The 15040-nt window shown below is 42.9% G+C and overlaps 1 protein-coding gene across 1 annotated transcript; it reads right to left on the bottom strand.

The window, feature by feature from the left end:
• Positions 1-434: 434 nt before the first annotated feature.
• LOC127329731 (pectin acetylesterase 5-like) lies at positions 435-10008 on the bottom strand. Its single transcript, XM_051356192.2, has 12 exons — positions 9813-10008; positions 9649-9731; positions 2832-2964; positions 2457-2536; positions 2278-2367; positions 2018-2142; positions 1887-1947; positions 1577-1630; positions 1416-1493; positions 1222-1327; positions 977-1122; positions 435-884 (listed from the first exon to the last, which is right to left on the bottom strand). Exons 1-12 carry the CDS (start codon positions 9910-9912, stop codon positions 774-776), a joined length of 1167 nt encoding a protein of 388 aa, XP_051212152.2. The 5' UTR covers positions 9913-10008; the 3' UTR covers positions 435-773.
• Between the last annotated feature and the right edge of the window lie 5032 nt (positions 10009-15040).

Here is a 15040-nt window from a genome sequence, read left to right as displayed (position 1 = left end):
AACAATACAATGGCCCCATATAATTATGTTGATTTGAACTGATAAGATCTGAGATTAAAAAAATGTGGTGTATACATGTACGTACGTGTTTAATCGTTATGTATACCTTGTTACCTTGCTCATGAGACCAACTATGCAGCCGGTCCTGCAAAGCTTGCATAGTCTTATTATAAATCCTCGAGGAGTTTGTAGGAATAGTGAAAATTGTTGAAATGTATAGCCCTTTCCATAAGTTCGGATTTTTGGTTCAAGTGGCTAGTGCATGAACCTTAACAAAAATATTCATTTGTTATTCCGTAGAAACGCACGACTATTCGGTTAGTCCAACCAATAATTGAAAAGGCGGCAAATTCGATGAGCATAATGATGTCTTTTTCCCCTCTTTCTCCACTCTCAACTTATAAGATGTTACAAAATCTCTTCTCTGTTACACCAAAAACAAACTAGTAGCTTTGCATTGAAAATATTAAGCAACATTTGATGAATCAATAAAATAAAGCATCTCTCTGTTTGGAAAATTTGCTTGTCGATTCGGCGCCTGAACCAAAAAATAGTACCAGTTTTTCATTCAGATGCCATTTTCAGTCTGACACATTGTCATTCATCTGGTCATAATTATTTTCATTCCCAATTATCATTTTTTAACACTAGTGGAGAAGTGGAGATATAAAGTAGATGATTGTTATTTTTTTCCTTTTCTTTCTTGAACCCTTTACATAGTGAATCTTCGGGTAATCACATGTAGTAACAAATCATGGAGGCCCTGTAAGAAATCATGTATGCAATAGACTGCTGCATGTTGGGTTGCACGGATACTCGCAATCAATCTCTTTCACTCCTTGGCCCCCTCCACGGTGCCAGTTTCCAACAACATCTGCAATTGTCTGATCCACAAATTGGTAATTAAAATATATCAACATGGTGCATCAAGTATAACACAAATAATCTCGTAGTTTATTTATTTTTAACTCCTTGCCTTATTTCCAAGCCTCGGGGAGACAGGTGAATTCCAAGAGATACCATAGATTGTTTGACAGTGGGTGAAGCATGAATCAATGAACATGCCCCATCCCTTCTTATCATAGACGACCTTCAATTCATTGACCGTTGTATTCCTGAACTCTATTGGAGAAGAACAACAAGTATTTAGTATTTCGGAAAAGAGAAGAGGCACAAGTACTAAATTAAAGAGGAATGGAGAGATTCGGAAGCTAAGCCCACCATCAAGAAATTCAATTTGTGTGGAATTGCAATTCCGGATGTTGTCCCTGCAACTCAGCCACGCGTTATCAGGCCCAGATGTGTTTGGTGCGAGATTCAGTCGTATCTGCGGCGAATAATCATAGGTAAAATAGTAATACTTTTTAATATTGGGAAGTGGGTACAAGAGCAAAGAAGATAATACTGAAAGTTACCTGCTTTGAATCATATCCAGAGTTGAGAATAAACATGGGGGTGCGGATGCTCTTAATTATCTCAGCCGGGAAGAGACACTAGGAGTAACATTATGTTAGATAATAAACTTACTACATAAGTAAGTTGTGGAAAGGAAATCAAATTATACAACATAAACCACCTCAGTTGGGTTCTTGCTTGTAAGGCACTCCTTGGGCAACACTTCGCTAACATTCTGAAATAAATTTAGTAGAAAATAAAAGAGGGAAAGTGGACTCAATTACATTTAGTGCGAAATAGCATCAGTTAGATGGACAATAAAAATATTTCATTTTTTCTACTAATTGTTGGCACAAGTATGACAATATGAAAAATTAGAGGTTTACAAAGCCTTTTCTTGTGGCTATATTTTGGATTTGCACAAGGACTACAAGATGACCAGAAGGCTTGGTTATAAAATAAGGCATGACTTTCAAGCATATCTCCCTAACCTGGAGGCGAACAAGTCTATCATATTGAGACCAAAAGGACCTTTGTCCAGATATATCCTTTCTGCAAAAAAGAAAGGTACTTTAGTTCGGGTGTAATGCTAGTAGATTGTATTTATTTGAAAGAGTCTTACACGTCAATAAAAAACCCAGCATCAGCAAGGCATTTAACTGAAACGTCCCGAGGGAATTTTGCACTAAAATCATCGCAATGAAGTATCGTCGCTAGACCACCAGCGGAACAACCTGTAAGGAGGGCCTGAAATGAGGAGAAAAATGAGGCTGCTTTATGTGAACTACTATAGATAACTAATGGTTGTTGATGAAATCACTAGAATGATATCTAATTTTTCTTCTACAAAGTTATGCGAAGACAGTAAAATTATGGTTTGACCTGTGTAGCATTGGCAAGTCCTTTTTCCATGAGTTCATCAATAACTGCTTCATAGATGCGCAGTCCTCTGAAGTAAACTGTGCTTCCATCCTAGTGTAGGTCATTGCCAACAGAAAAACCATCATCACTTGGAGCAACCAAGACCGCGGCATATAAATCAGGATTTAGAAAAAAATCACCTGTGCACGAGCTTCCGTGTCACCAGAAAAAGATGCCCCGTCGCAATACCGTACATATACTTTGTTCCAGTTGTAGAAATCTAATAATGTTTTGGTCAAAATTAGTGAAAGAATATACAAAACAGATTAAAGAGTCTAAAAGCGTGCAACTATCCAAACAAAGGGAAACTGTACAGGGGCATGACAAATATATAGGGTGTGGCATTTTTCTTCTCTAGCACACATCAAAATGTGTATCGTCTGTATTCAGTGTAAACAAGAACACGTAAATAAGAACCAAATTAGGAAGACAAGAAAAGGAGAATAAAAAACATGCACGATTACTCTCTAGGATGTGTTGGATGTGTATGCGTGAGAGAAGCATCATTAAATTACCAGGATTCAGTTCGGGATCACTATCGAGGATCCCAGCATCGGTGAACTGTATTGGTTCCACGGAGTTTGACGAACCCAACGGAGACATTCCGCGGTTGAAACATTCCTCGAGTGTGCTGCACCAACCTCCTCCCTGGATACAGTATATGCCAATTAATTACCTGGCTTGAGTTTAGGGTGAACAAATGGAAACCAAACTACATGTAACTCTTTAATTGCACACATTCAAAATTCGCGTTTTAAAGTTTTAAGAAAATATGGAAAAAATTAGAGGTAACCAATGATGTACACTACAAACATGTAAAATATAAATATGAATTATTCTATATTCTATGCTCTTCACTATAAAATTTGTCAGATTTTTTCATTTTTGTGTAGCTCAAGTAGTTTGTATTTAGATTTCAAAGATTTGTAATATGCATCAACGACTACCTCTGAACGCATTGAATAGACCCAAGTCAATGATATGCTATGAGACATTCATGATGGTTAGTAGCAAAATATTTTTAAGTGTTAAATTATGTAAAAGTCCTTTGACCTTGAGAATATTATATTAATTCATATTAGAGGTTATGCTTTGATCTTATCAGCCCTCACCGGTTAACCATGCTTGTTGGGAAAGTTAAGGTTTAGGTATTTCTGAAGATACATAAGCTTAATGATTTAAGACTGAGATTTGTTCCTCGTGACAATTGTGAGGTATGAACTGGGTCCTCTCAGTATTGTGATGTTAAGTAACACGTTGGCGTAGACACATTGGGATAGTGATCACATGGCATCATCAAAATAAACCAAACAAGAAAAGGAGCATTGATACCGGATCGAGGATAACATGTATAGTGATCGGAGAGTTGATCGCAGGTATACCGAAGTCTCACCTCGGGTTATCAACATATTGTATAACCGAGGGATTAGCATATGGAAAACATGGAAGGTTCGTCCAAGTTCCAAACTTTGGGTATGCAAAGGAGCCAACGTGGATGTCCAGATCCCAACGTTTGTTATTGATCCGAAGGTAGTTGGAGTCATGAATGCGTTGTACCGAACCTGTCGGGTCGCACACTTAAGGTTCTGCAATATGTTGTGAGAGTTCTATTTTATGGTATGTCGTTGAGAGAAGATGTTCGGATTTGGAATTGTTCTGGAGATTTTATGACTAAGAGAGAAACTTACGGAGTTGCTCCGAGCATGTCGTAAGTGATTTGGGTTAACATCGAAAGTGTTCAGGAGTGACCACATATATGGAATTATTCTCCGAATCATTCCGATGATATTTCGTATTGGCAGAGATCACATTCAGATGAAGTCTGGATTATCCAGAGGTCATCGAAATAAGAGAGAGAAGTGTTTCTAAACAAGACAGGGAAGTGTTCCGGAACAAGACACTGAAGTGCTAGTCGGGTGGGCTACCCATGCACAAAAGGAGCCGGCCAGGATAGCCCATATGGGCCAGTCGGTCATGCCCAAGGGGCCTAGTGCCCCCTTCCTTGGGAAGGCCTTGGAGCTAGGGTTTGGTGGGCTGGCCCATATATGACAACCAACCTAGGGAGGGGCCGGTGGCTAGCACACAGTGGTCAACTCATATAGAGGGGCAGCAGCCAGCCCTATGGAGGTAGCCACCAACCCCCCTCCCAACTCCCAAGTCAGCCACCCCTTGGCCTCCTATAAACAGAGGTGCCCCAAGCACCCAAGGTACACAATCGTGTGCGGTTTTCTCTCAGAGTTTTCTCCTGGCCTTTTGGTTGGTTGTTCTCTCTCTCTACCTCTATCTCTCTATATATATCTATATCTCTCTCCCTCTCGACCTACGCCAAAAGGTTGTACCACTTTCACCATGATTGCCTAGCCCTAGACAACGAAGCCCTTGTGGAATGTACCTCCGTATGCGTGGACTACATCGGAGGAATCGTCCTATCGATTCTTGGAGCAAGGAGAATATATCCTCGTGTTTGGGAGGATTTGCCTAGCTGCGGGGATCGCACGCATCATCATGTTCACTGGGCTCTTCCGCAAAACTCGTTGTGTTGACATCAATCAGATCCCGTACATAGAATCAAGGTTTAAAATAGCATGCTAAAAGAAATAGATGTGGCATCCTCCAAATGTTATGCATGCTATATCGTACTAATAACGTGCTATATTTCAAATAGCGTTTAAAAAAAATACCAGATAAAGTCTAAAAATAAAAGATTTTATTCCAAAAGTGACAGATTCATACATACATAATCACATACAAAAATAGTTCTTCCAATTTTTTAGAAGCCTCAGATCAATATTTCACGAGGTGACGATATTGTATAAATTATTTATTAAGAATTATCAGTATTACTGATATTATCTTCAGATTCAGAAGAGAAATCAACAGATTGATGTTCATCACGACAACAAACAAAAGCAAATTTCTTCTTTTCTTTACGAGGAAAACTCAAACCCTTGTATCAATAGGCTGTCAAAAATAGCGAGCTAATTAACGCAATGATGTTTTAGCGCGATATTAACATGCTATTTCGTAAATAGCGTCATAGCGGGCAAAATTACTAGAATTTAGTGCGGACTATCAAAATATGCTATAGCGCGCTATTAGCGAAGAAATAGTGTGCTATTTTAAACCTTGCATAGAATAGATCTTGGGTGTTCGTGTAGATGTAGTTTTTCGAAATACATGCACAATCCCCTTCATAGGGTTTGGACTACTCAAGGATGGATTCATATGTATGCATTGGTATTTTTGGCACATGTGCAAGTACAATACCTCTACTAAACAAAGGAAAAAAATTGTTGTGCTTGTTGTGAGCTCGAATAGCGCTAGGCCGCCCATCAGTGGGCTGGCCAACAGGCGATGTGATATTGCACGCGTGAGCCATGCAGAATCGGCGTGTGTCCTTTGGAGGTGTTAGGCTTGCGGGGGTCGCGAGCAGGGGCGGACCCAAGTGTATCTCAGTGGGGCTGCGCCCCCACTCAAAATTTCAAATTCCTTTAGTGCTTGTTCATATTTGGCAGATTTTTTTAAGTTTTTGCAAATTTATACAAGAAATTTCTCCCACTCACTTGATTTGCCCATACTCATATATTTTTCTAGGTTCGCCACTGGGCGCGATCCATGATGAACAAGCACTACTTGGGGTCCTTGAATGCTCCCTTCTGCAACAACAATAGGATAAACATATAGCAACATGTGAGGATCTCACAAGACCAACCATGTACTTGCTTGAGGCTCCTAAATTGGCGCTTGTGAGGACCCTCAACTGTAATCCTTAGTCAACGAGTAAAACAAACTAAATAGAGAAATCAAGAGCACGCCTATCCACTTATTATACATCAACTAATTTGTGTTGATTAATTCTATATGATGTGCCACCCTCAATGTGGAAGAACATAGCACATGAAGAATCGGAAAGCACACACATCAGTTTAAAGCACAAGCAACTCAATGGTGCTGAAAGAATTCCACCAGTTGTTCTCAACAGTTGCAAGACAGTAATCAGCAAAGATTGAAAGACACATTATGTGCTTGATCAACAATCAACTAGGAAATAAAAAGACAAAGAAAGCAGTCAATGAAGGACTCAAGGCATATCCTCTTGCCAATGCAAGAACTCAACAGAACTCCTTTGATGACTATCTGCTATAGCAACGATGAAGATGGAGAACCATGCGCAAACAATACCTCATATTGAGTGTGCTAGCATGCACAGGACGAAACATAGCAGATGAATAAGGGATATCAGTTCAAGACTCGAAGTCTTGAAGAGTTAAAGGAGTGGATACCAACTTGAAGAAATAAGTGGATCCAGCGTATTGAAAGACCTGGAGAGGGGCACCTTGAATATATCGTTTATTTTTTTATAGCTTTGAGTCATAGGAACTATTGAATTGTTGCACTAGCCACGATTTTCCAAAAGCCCGAACTTTAGGAAAGGGTTATGCTATGTATTTTAACACTCACTCTCACGTTAGGCTGGACAAACGGGAAGACCATAGACGTGGGATAGCTGGGAGGCTACAACTATTTTTATATTAAATAGTGCGATAGCTGGGGTTTGAACTTGAGACCTCATTTCTCTGATACCTTATTGAATTGATGCACTAGCCACATTTCCCAAATGTACAAATTATTGGAAAGGGCTATGCTATATATTAACAGCAACAACTGGAAATGGAAAAAATCACATCAATCTTACAAATTATGGAATCTCACACAATTTCAATCTAAGGTGCACCTTGCCTTTTCTAGGTATCTTTGTTACGCCTAGAGGCACTTTCTCGTTCTTTGAAAGCACAATACTTACCCTGTTGTAAAGTACTCATATAAACCTTCACACCAAATATACAACCAAACCCCATGAAATCTCATGAATTATCAGACAAGGCTTAATATCTTGAAACACTGCTTTGAACACATGGTGGAATCATGGCTGCATACTAACGCGAATCTTTGTAGAAATTAGTGCCTCATGTCTACTTGTTGATACTTCAAAGTTAGGACTCCCGGCCGTTATTGAGTCCTAGATGATTGAAGCACAACTGTTTTTTCATCAGCTGGACATGATAACCTCAAAAGATCAAGACTGGTCATATTGTTAATGTTGCATTGTCCTTATAGCTACAAATCACTTTGCAGCATGTGACCGTTACTCCGCAGCGCGGTATAGTTGCATTGTTTTGGCAGTAAAGCACTTCTACGACGGCTATACAATACTTTATACAACAACTAGATCCTCCCTTGAGCCTATAAATAGTGTCACGCCTCCCTAGCAAAGGTTGGTGGAACGGAGAAAAATTGATAAGATCCTTGTGATCTACATTTGTGGTTCAACCCTCCTCTCAATTATCCAATCATATCAATTGGGGAGAAGGAATTCATTTAGGTTGTCTGAGAACGGAACAAGGAGCGGGCTGTGGCCGGAGAAGAGAAAGAACATACTCTGGGAGATTCCACATCTCTTAGATGGTTAGGTGTCAATTACCGAGCTTCCGATGGGTGGAAGGCCAAGGTTACCCGTGAGCATCCAAGGTGTGGATTGGCCACAGAGAGGAAGAAAGATCACCTATGAAAGATCTACCCATAGTGATCAGGAGCCGATGAGCTTGCACTAACAGAGAATATGGTTTGGGTGCCGGCGGGTGATATCACCTAAACCTAGGTGCTTGTGTGCATAGCCCCTCCCAACAGAGACGTAATTCGGATGTCAATGGCCTGACCTCAGGAAACAGGCATGCGTACTTGTCTCCTATAGTTTCTGCACAATTATTGTTTTGTTTCCGTAATCTATTTGATCTTCTCAGTGCGTTGAAACATTACAATTCCAAAAAATTTCTTGACAAACCAGAGTGCTTTAACCACTCATGTGTACTACATGTGTTTTTTCTTGTATCTTATCTGTGGCAGTCTGTGCTATGCTCTTCTATCGCCACCTGCTTAACGTTGTGCTTCATATAACTTATCCACTATCTAGATATTTGCCAATATATGCGTATTTCGGCTGCAATTAATTTAAATTTGGCAATAGTTTATATAACTCCTATTCATACACCTTCTAGTCGTCATATCCTGATCCTTCAATGGTGACGGATGCGTGAAGGGCGGTGAGGCTGTTTGGTGTCATAGAGTCATCGATGGCAAGCCTAACAAGGCCAATGCATTGATCCCTATCCTAAAAATGGGTTCGGTGGAAGACGGCTGCGATGGCGACTTCTAGAGCGTGCGCATGCGGTGCACATTGAGGACATGCTGGACCGGTTTGTGTTGCAGGCTCGTCGTTGGGAAGTTTGGCGAGCCCTTCGAATTAGATGGTGTGGGTCGGTGTGAGGTCGATCATGGCTAGCTCCATGATCGAATGTGTAGATATAGCGACGGAGATGCAGGAAAATGGATTTGGATAGATCGATGTATTCGTTTTGTCATGCTCTATTGAATGATATAATGAAATGGGTATGTGCCATTTTAATGCAGTAGGGCATCAAACTACTTCTCGAAAAAAGTTCGATCTCCACCATTGAATATCACAACATGATGTCGCTAAATTTCTACGGTCCCTTCTCTGCTACTTATAAATACAATAATAAACAGATAGAATATTGTAAGAGGGCTCCTCCCATGTAAGAATGGTTTTCTTGTTTTAGTCTACCTACTAACCATCCCATCACGTAGGATGCATATTGTCACTGAATAAAGAAGTGTAGGAACATGGAGTTTTTGCACTCAGGAGCATATGTTCCTGATTTTTGAAATGTGTTTTAAATGTATTTCAACATGTTAATATGCTCCTGATTTTTTAAATGTGTTTTAAATGTATTTCAACATGTTAAAGAATCCGAGAAAAAATGTAGTATGTACATCTTACGTTTTATGTGCTCTCAAAGTCGTTTCATGAAAAAATAATTTGTTTTGTCATATGTGAAAAGACAAAATCCGGTGCTAAAAAAGACTATTCATGAGACATTTCTTTATCTTTTATTGCACATGACACAAAAAAAATTGATTGTTCGCAAATCTTGGGCGTGTGCACAGAGACTGTTAATATGTACGCACAGAATTTTGTTTTAAATTTTCTTTTTTATGGTGGCAGGAGTATATACACATGGGTTCAAAAGTGCATTTCCGAGGAACTATCTGCTATAGCCATGTCTCTATCTCAAAGTAGACTTCAATTATGATCTCATCTTCAATTTGGTTTTCTTTCTTTTTTCATACTTTTGCTACTTGCTTAGGCATGTAAGAATAATGATAGTAATATATGTAAATAGTAATATATATATATATATATATATATGTAAGATATAAATCGGTGAGTGATGTATGAGTGGTGGTGTCTACCTCTAGGTGGACGAGCCAGCTTTTGGATCCGGATCCGGAGCCTCTCTGCAGTTGGTAGCCCGGCGCGGTTCCGTCCAAGCACACTGAGATGAAATCGCATCGCCGGAATGATGGACCGATTAATACTGCGAGAAAGAAGCCAATACGTCGAATGGGTGACGTACCTGCCCCTTTCTCCACGGCGCCGGTAAGGAGGGTTAGCTCGACGGTCTCCGGCAGGCTATGGTGATGCAGAGGGCTGGCGACAGCCAGCAGAAGCAGCATGACCAGAACAGCCGCGGCGGCGAGTTTCCATCCCCATGCGAAGTAGCCAGACCGACGGTGGCGCTGCTTCGTCGGGGTGAGGAGGAGCGGCTCGGTTGTGCCCGCCATTGCTAATGTTTTGGCCGTCGTGTCTTGGAGGCAGGGTGGCTCCATGTATGTTTTGTTAACGCAGAAATCGTGGGCTCCACTCTACCTTTTTCCCGACCTTGGAGAGCTCGGGTGCCGCCACCACGTCTTTCAGTCCAAATGATTCAACCACTGTCCGTCGATGCTGGTTCTTGATGTTTTTTTCTTAACACCGACTACAACATAGGCACATACACAATACATGTACGCTACTATTCACGCACTAGTATGCTTCAATCCGTTCAGTTTGTGTGGGCTACGACTACTACTTACGGAAAGAAGATGTTGAAAGTAGAAATGGATTGCATTGGACAAGCAGTGAGCATCAATCAGTCGGAATTTCGCACTGTGTGGTCAGTATTTTACAACAATAAAGTATCATATATGATTTTTTTAACAAGCAAATGAGCCGGGGGCGCCAAAATCATCCATTCAGCTCACAGGCAAAGTACAACATGTATTACACCATCTTGCCACAATGCCACACACAATTTTGTAGAAGAGAGATGGCGGGGCAAGAAGGGGTGGCATGAGCTGAAGAAGAGCAACTAAAGATGGGTGGACCTAGAGTTGTTCTAAACACCTGATGAGCGCAGTTATGAGCAACACCGTTAAGATCTCGCTTGATGTGGAACACCTGGGTCTGTGAAGCTGATGTAGAATTTAGTATCTTAGCCAGGATGTGCCTTGTTTTCCAATGCATATGTTTTGAATCAATTCTTCTACTTGCAACTGCCTTGGCCAGAAGCTTGTTGTCAGTCAACAAAGTAGGAGTATACATCCTAGCTTCTCACAAAATTCAGCTGCCAGCAGTATCGTTGTTGCTTCAGCTTGCAAGACTGAGAAGGTTAGGAAAGCACAAACTTGTACCATGATATTGAAATTTTTGCCATTGTTGCTGAATTGTAGGTATATGCCAATGCATGTTGCTTCCGTCCCCTGCAATCCTCGAACCTTCTTGCACTTCCAGAAGGCGTCCGAGAAAACCTTTGCACCTGCTATGTCCATGTCAGTCCCGAGTGTGTCTCCTTGCTCCTCATTCTTGTTGCATGCTTTGCCTGCTGCAATTTCTGCAAGGAAGCATCATTAGTATCAAGAAGCTCAATGTTCTCTTGAAGCGCCTGAGAATTGATAAAGAGACAATCATTTCTTGATTTCCATATGCACCACATAAAGGTTAGAACATTTTTGAGGGATGCATGAGGATAAGAAATGTTACGAATATTCAGTAAGATCTATGTTAAGGAATTTTCATTCAAAGTTATGGTCTCAGTTCTGGTGTACCAAAGATGGCTGAACCAAGCTGATTTTACAAAACGACAAGTGAAGAAGGCTTTTGGCTCACGTCATCAGGATCGACGGTGCCACTCCCTCCAACATCTCACCCACCTCAGACTGGGGACGTGATGAATTCACCATCCTCTTCTGGATCTATGGCCCCATCTCCGTCGTCCTCCTCGGCATCATCATGCGACCTGGATCTACCACGCGCATGATCTGGGATGCCATCGAAAACCTATTATGTGATAACAAAAGCACCGCGCCATCCAGCTCGAGGTGGACTTTCCACAACACCCCGCAAGGCGATCTCTCCATCAGCCACTACTGCACGAAGCTCAAGTCTCTCACCGACTCGCTCGCCGACATCGGCCAGCCCGTCAGTGACGAGAACCTGGTTCTGACGCTTCTTCGCGGCCTCAACGACACTTACACCCATCTGCATCTGTTTCTTCCCTTTTAGGTCCCATCCCCATCGTTTCTCCTGACGCTCTCCACCCTCATCCTCGAGGAAACGCTGCAGAGCACCGACACCAAGAATGTTGCGACCCTATAGGCCAGCAGCAACATCGTGTTGCCCAACGCCAGGGGCGACCACACCCCAGCTCCCACCACTGGGGCTGACCGCTTCCCAACGGGGCCAGTTTCCACGCGACTGACCACTTTGGGGGCAACCGCGGCGGCGGTTGTGGCCTCAGCTTCTTCATCAACCATCGTTGCGGTGGTCGTAGCTGTGGCTGCGGCGGGGGCTGTGGACGTGTCCGGGACACGCCCTTGCAATGCAACCCATGGACATACACCGCCACATGCGCATATCTTCACCAACAACAGGCACCATGGCAGCCTCGGCCACCATCTCCAGCTCCATGGTGCTCGCCATCCCCTAGGATTCTCGGCCCACGCCCTAACATGATGGCCCAAGCCTACATAGTTGAAGGCCACAGCCCCCTTCCTACGGATAGCACACACACCAACAACGCCAGCAGATCGACCCCGCCCTCGACAACATGCAGTAAGCCAGCAATGATTGGTACATGGATACCGGCGCATCCTCCCACATGGCATCTGATCCGAGTAATCTACACTCCCTACAACCCTCTTCATCTCAATTCGTCACCGTAGGCAATGGTGCTCAATTTCTTGTAACCCATGTCTGTTCCCAAACCCTAACATCTTCTCACAAACTGCTTTACCTTCGCAATATTCTTCTAGTTCCCCACATCATCAAAAATTTGATTTCTGTCCGACAATTCACCATTGATAACTATTGCACCATCGAATATGATCCTTATGGTTTTCTGTGAAGGCTCTTCCCAGCAGGACAGTGATTCTAATATGTAACAGCTCGGGTCCCCTCAATCCACTGCGCCCCTCCACCTTCATTGAAGCCCACCTCGTCATTAACTCCACCGACCTATGGCATCACCATGGACTCCACACCATGTCCCATCTCCATCAGGCCAAGATCATACCCACCAATAAAGCCGGCTTCACCTTGTGTCATGCTTGTCAATTAGAAAAAATGTTAGGTTTCCGTTTTATTCCTCCAAGTCTTGTAATACTAGGTCGTTTGCTTACACTGTGATTTGCCAACTTCTTCGATTCCTAGCTCTAGTGGTTATTGTTATTACTTCATTATAGTCGATGATTTCTCACATTATTTGGAGCTTTCCCCTTCGCAAGAAATCTTTGCTACTTTTGTTGCCTTCCACGCTTACGTCACCACTCACTTCAATCTCCCCATTTTTCACATCCAATGCAACAATCGGAAAGAAACCGTCAACCTAAAACTTAACACCTTTTTCACCAATCATGGAACCCTCTTTCACTTCTCATGTCCCTACACGTCTCAATAAAATGGCAAAGCTGAACTCGCCATACGCACTCTCAAAGATGTCATCCACTCCCTTTTGATTCAAGCATACATGCCACCACCCCTTTGGGCTGAGACACTCCACACCGCCGCCTATCTCATCAAGATACGCCCCTCCATCACACTCAACAAATTCACTCCTCACTATTACTTATTTTGTACTCATCCTTCCTACGACCATCTCTGGGTATTTGATTGCATTTGCTACCCCAACACGTCTTCCAACTCCCCTCACGAGCTTGCTCCCTGTGCTACATGTCGCATCTCTCTTGGTTACCCTCCCCATCACAAGGGATATCGCTGCTTAGATTTACAAACCCGACATGTCACATTTGACGAAAATACCTTTCCCTACACCTCACCATTACCCACATCATTACCTCCCCCTAACACCGTCGACGTCTTCGACCCTCCACTTTGACATGCGGCGCACCTCCCTGCCACGACAGCTTTTTTGCGTGCCTGCAGCGCCAAGCCCTTTCGCCTACCAACGTCCCTACGGCAGCCCGTTTCTCCGCCGCGGTAGACCACCCTACCCCTTCGCCTTCTCCTGTCTCAACAACCTTCCCTGCCACCATGCCACACTCTTCCGTGCCCCCATATCCAGTTGTGCCACCACACACCACATCTACCTTGTCTACGCCGCCCTCGCCTACACCCTTAGTCGTCTCTCTCCACCAACCCCACCCATTCATCGAACAAGCCCCACTACCGGAAAGATTCCACCTCCTTGCGAATGCCTCAATCTCACAACCATCATGACATCCCCTCTCCCACATAACTATCTCACTGCCCTTCACGACACCTCATGGAGGCAAGCTATGCAAGAGGAATATGATGCTCTCATGTCAAATGGAACCTGGACACTCGTTCCGCCTCATCCCGGTGCTAACATTGTGAGCGGAAAATGGATATTTTTTCACAAATATAACCCTGATAGTCTTCTCTCGCCCGTCATAAAGCACGTTGGGTCGTGTGTGGCTTCACTTAACAATTAACCTGGCGTTCGCAGCGATGAAACCTTTAGTCCAGTCGTCAAGCCGGACACCATTCAGTTGTCCTCATTAGCTCTATCTCAGTCTTGGCCCATTCATCAATTAGATGTTAAAAATGCATTTATCCATGACCATCTCAACGAGCTGGTCTACAGCCAACAACCTTCTTGTTTCGTTGATCCCTCTCTCCCTACTAATATATGTCCTATTCTCAAATCCCTCTATGGTTTAAAACAAGCTACTCGTGCAATGGTTTCATTGGTTTGCTATGTTTGCTCGCTCCATTCGTTTTCTAGAGTAAAAGTCGGATGCTTCTCTCTTCACTTTTCACTGAGCTACTGACACTTCCTACCTTCTCTTATATGTCGATGACATCGTCCTCACCGCCTCATCCAACACTCTTCTACATTATATCATTCTCAAATTTAGCCACGAATTTTCCATGGAAGACCTAGGGCCTCTTCATCATTTCCTTGGCATCTCTGTCACTTGCACCACTACCACCCTTCATCTTTGGCAACGTCAATATATTCTAGTTGTCCTCTCTCATGCAGTCATGACGGACTGCAATCCATCCCCTACACCCATTGATACCAAAGCCAAATTACCCTCCTCTGTTGGGCCTCATGTCGCTGACCCATTTTCCTATCGCACCTTAGTTGGCGCTATCCAACATATCACTCTTACCCGTCCAGAAATTTCTTATGTCGTACAGCATGTCTGTTTTAACACGCATGATCCTCATGAGCCCATCTTCTAGTCAAACACATTCTTAGGTACCTTAAAGGTACCCTTGATCATGGCCTCTGTCTTACACCTTCCCATTCCCACTGCTTAGTTGCCTATTAAGATACCG

Source organism: Lolium perenne, chromosome 2, assembly GCF_019359855.2.
Source record: "Lolium perenne isolate Kyuss_39 chromosome 2, Kyuss_2.0, whole genome shotgun sequence".
Classification (NCBI taxonomy): domain Eukaryota; kingdom Viridiplantae; phylum Streptophyta; class Magnoliopsida; order Poales; family Poaceae; genus Lolium; species Lolium perenne.
This window is presented reverse-complemented; position numbering and strand designations above follow the sequence as displayed.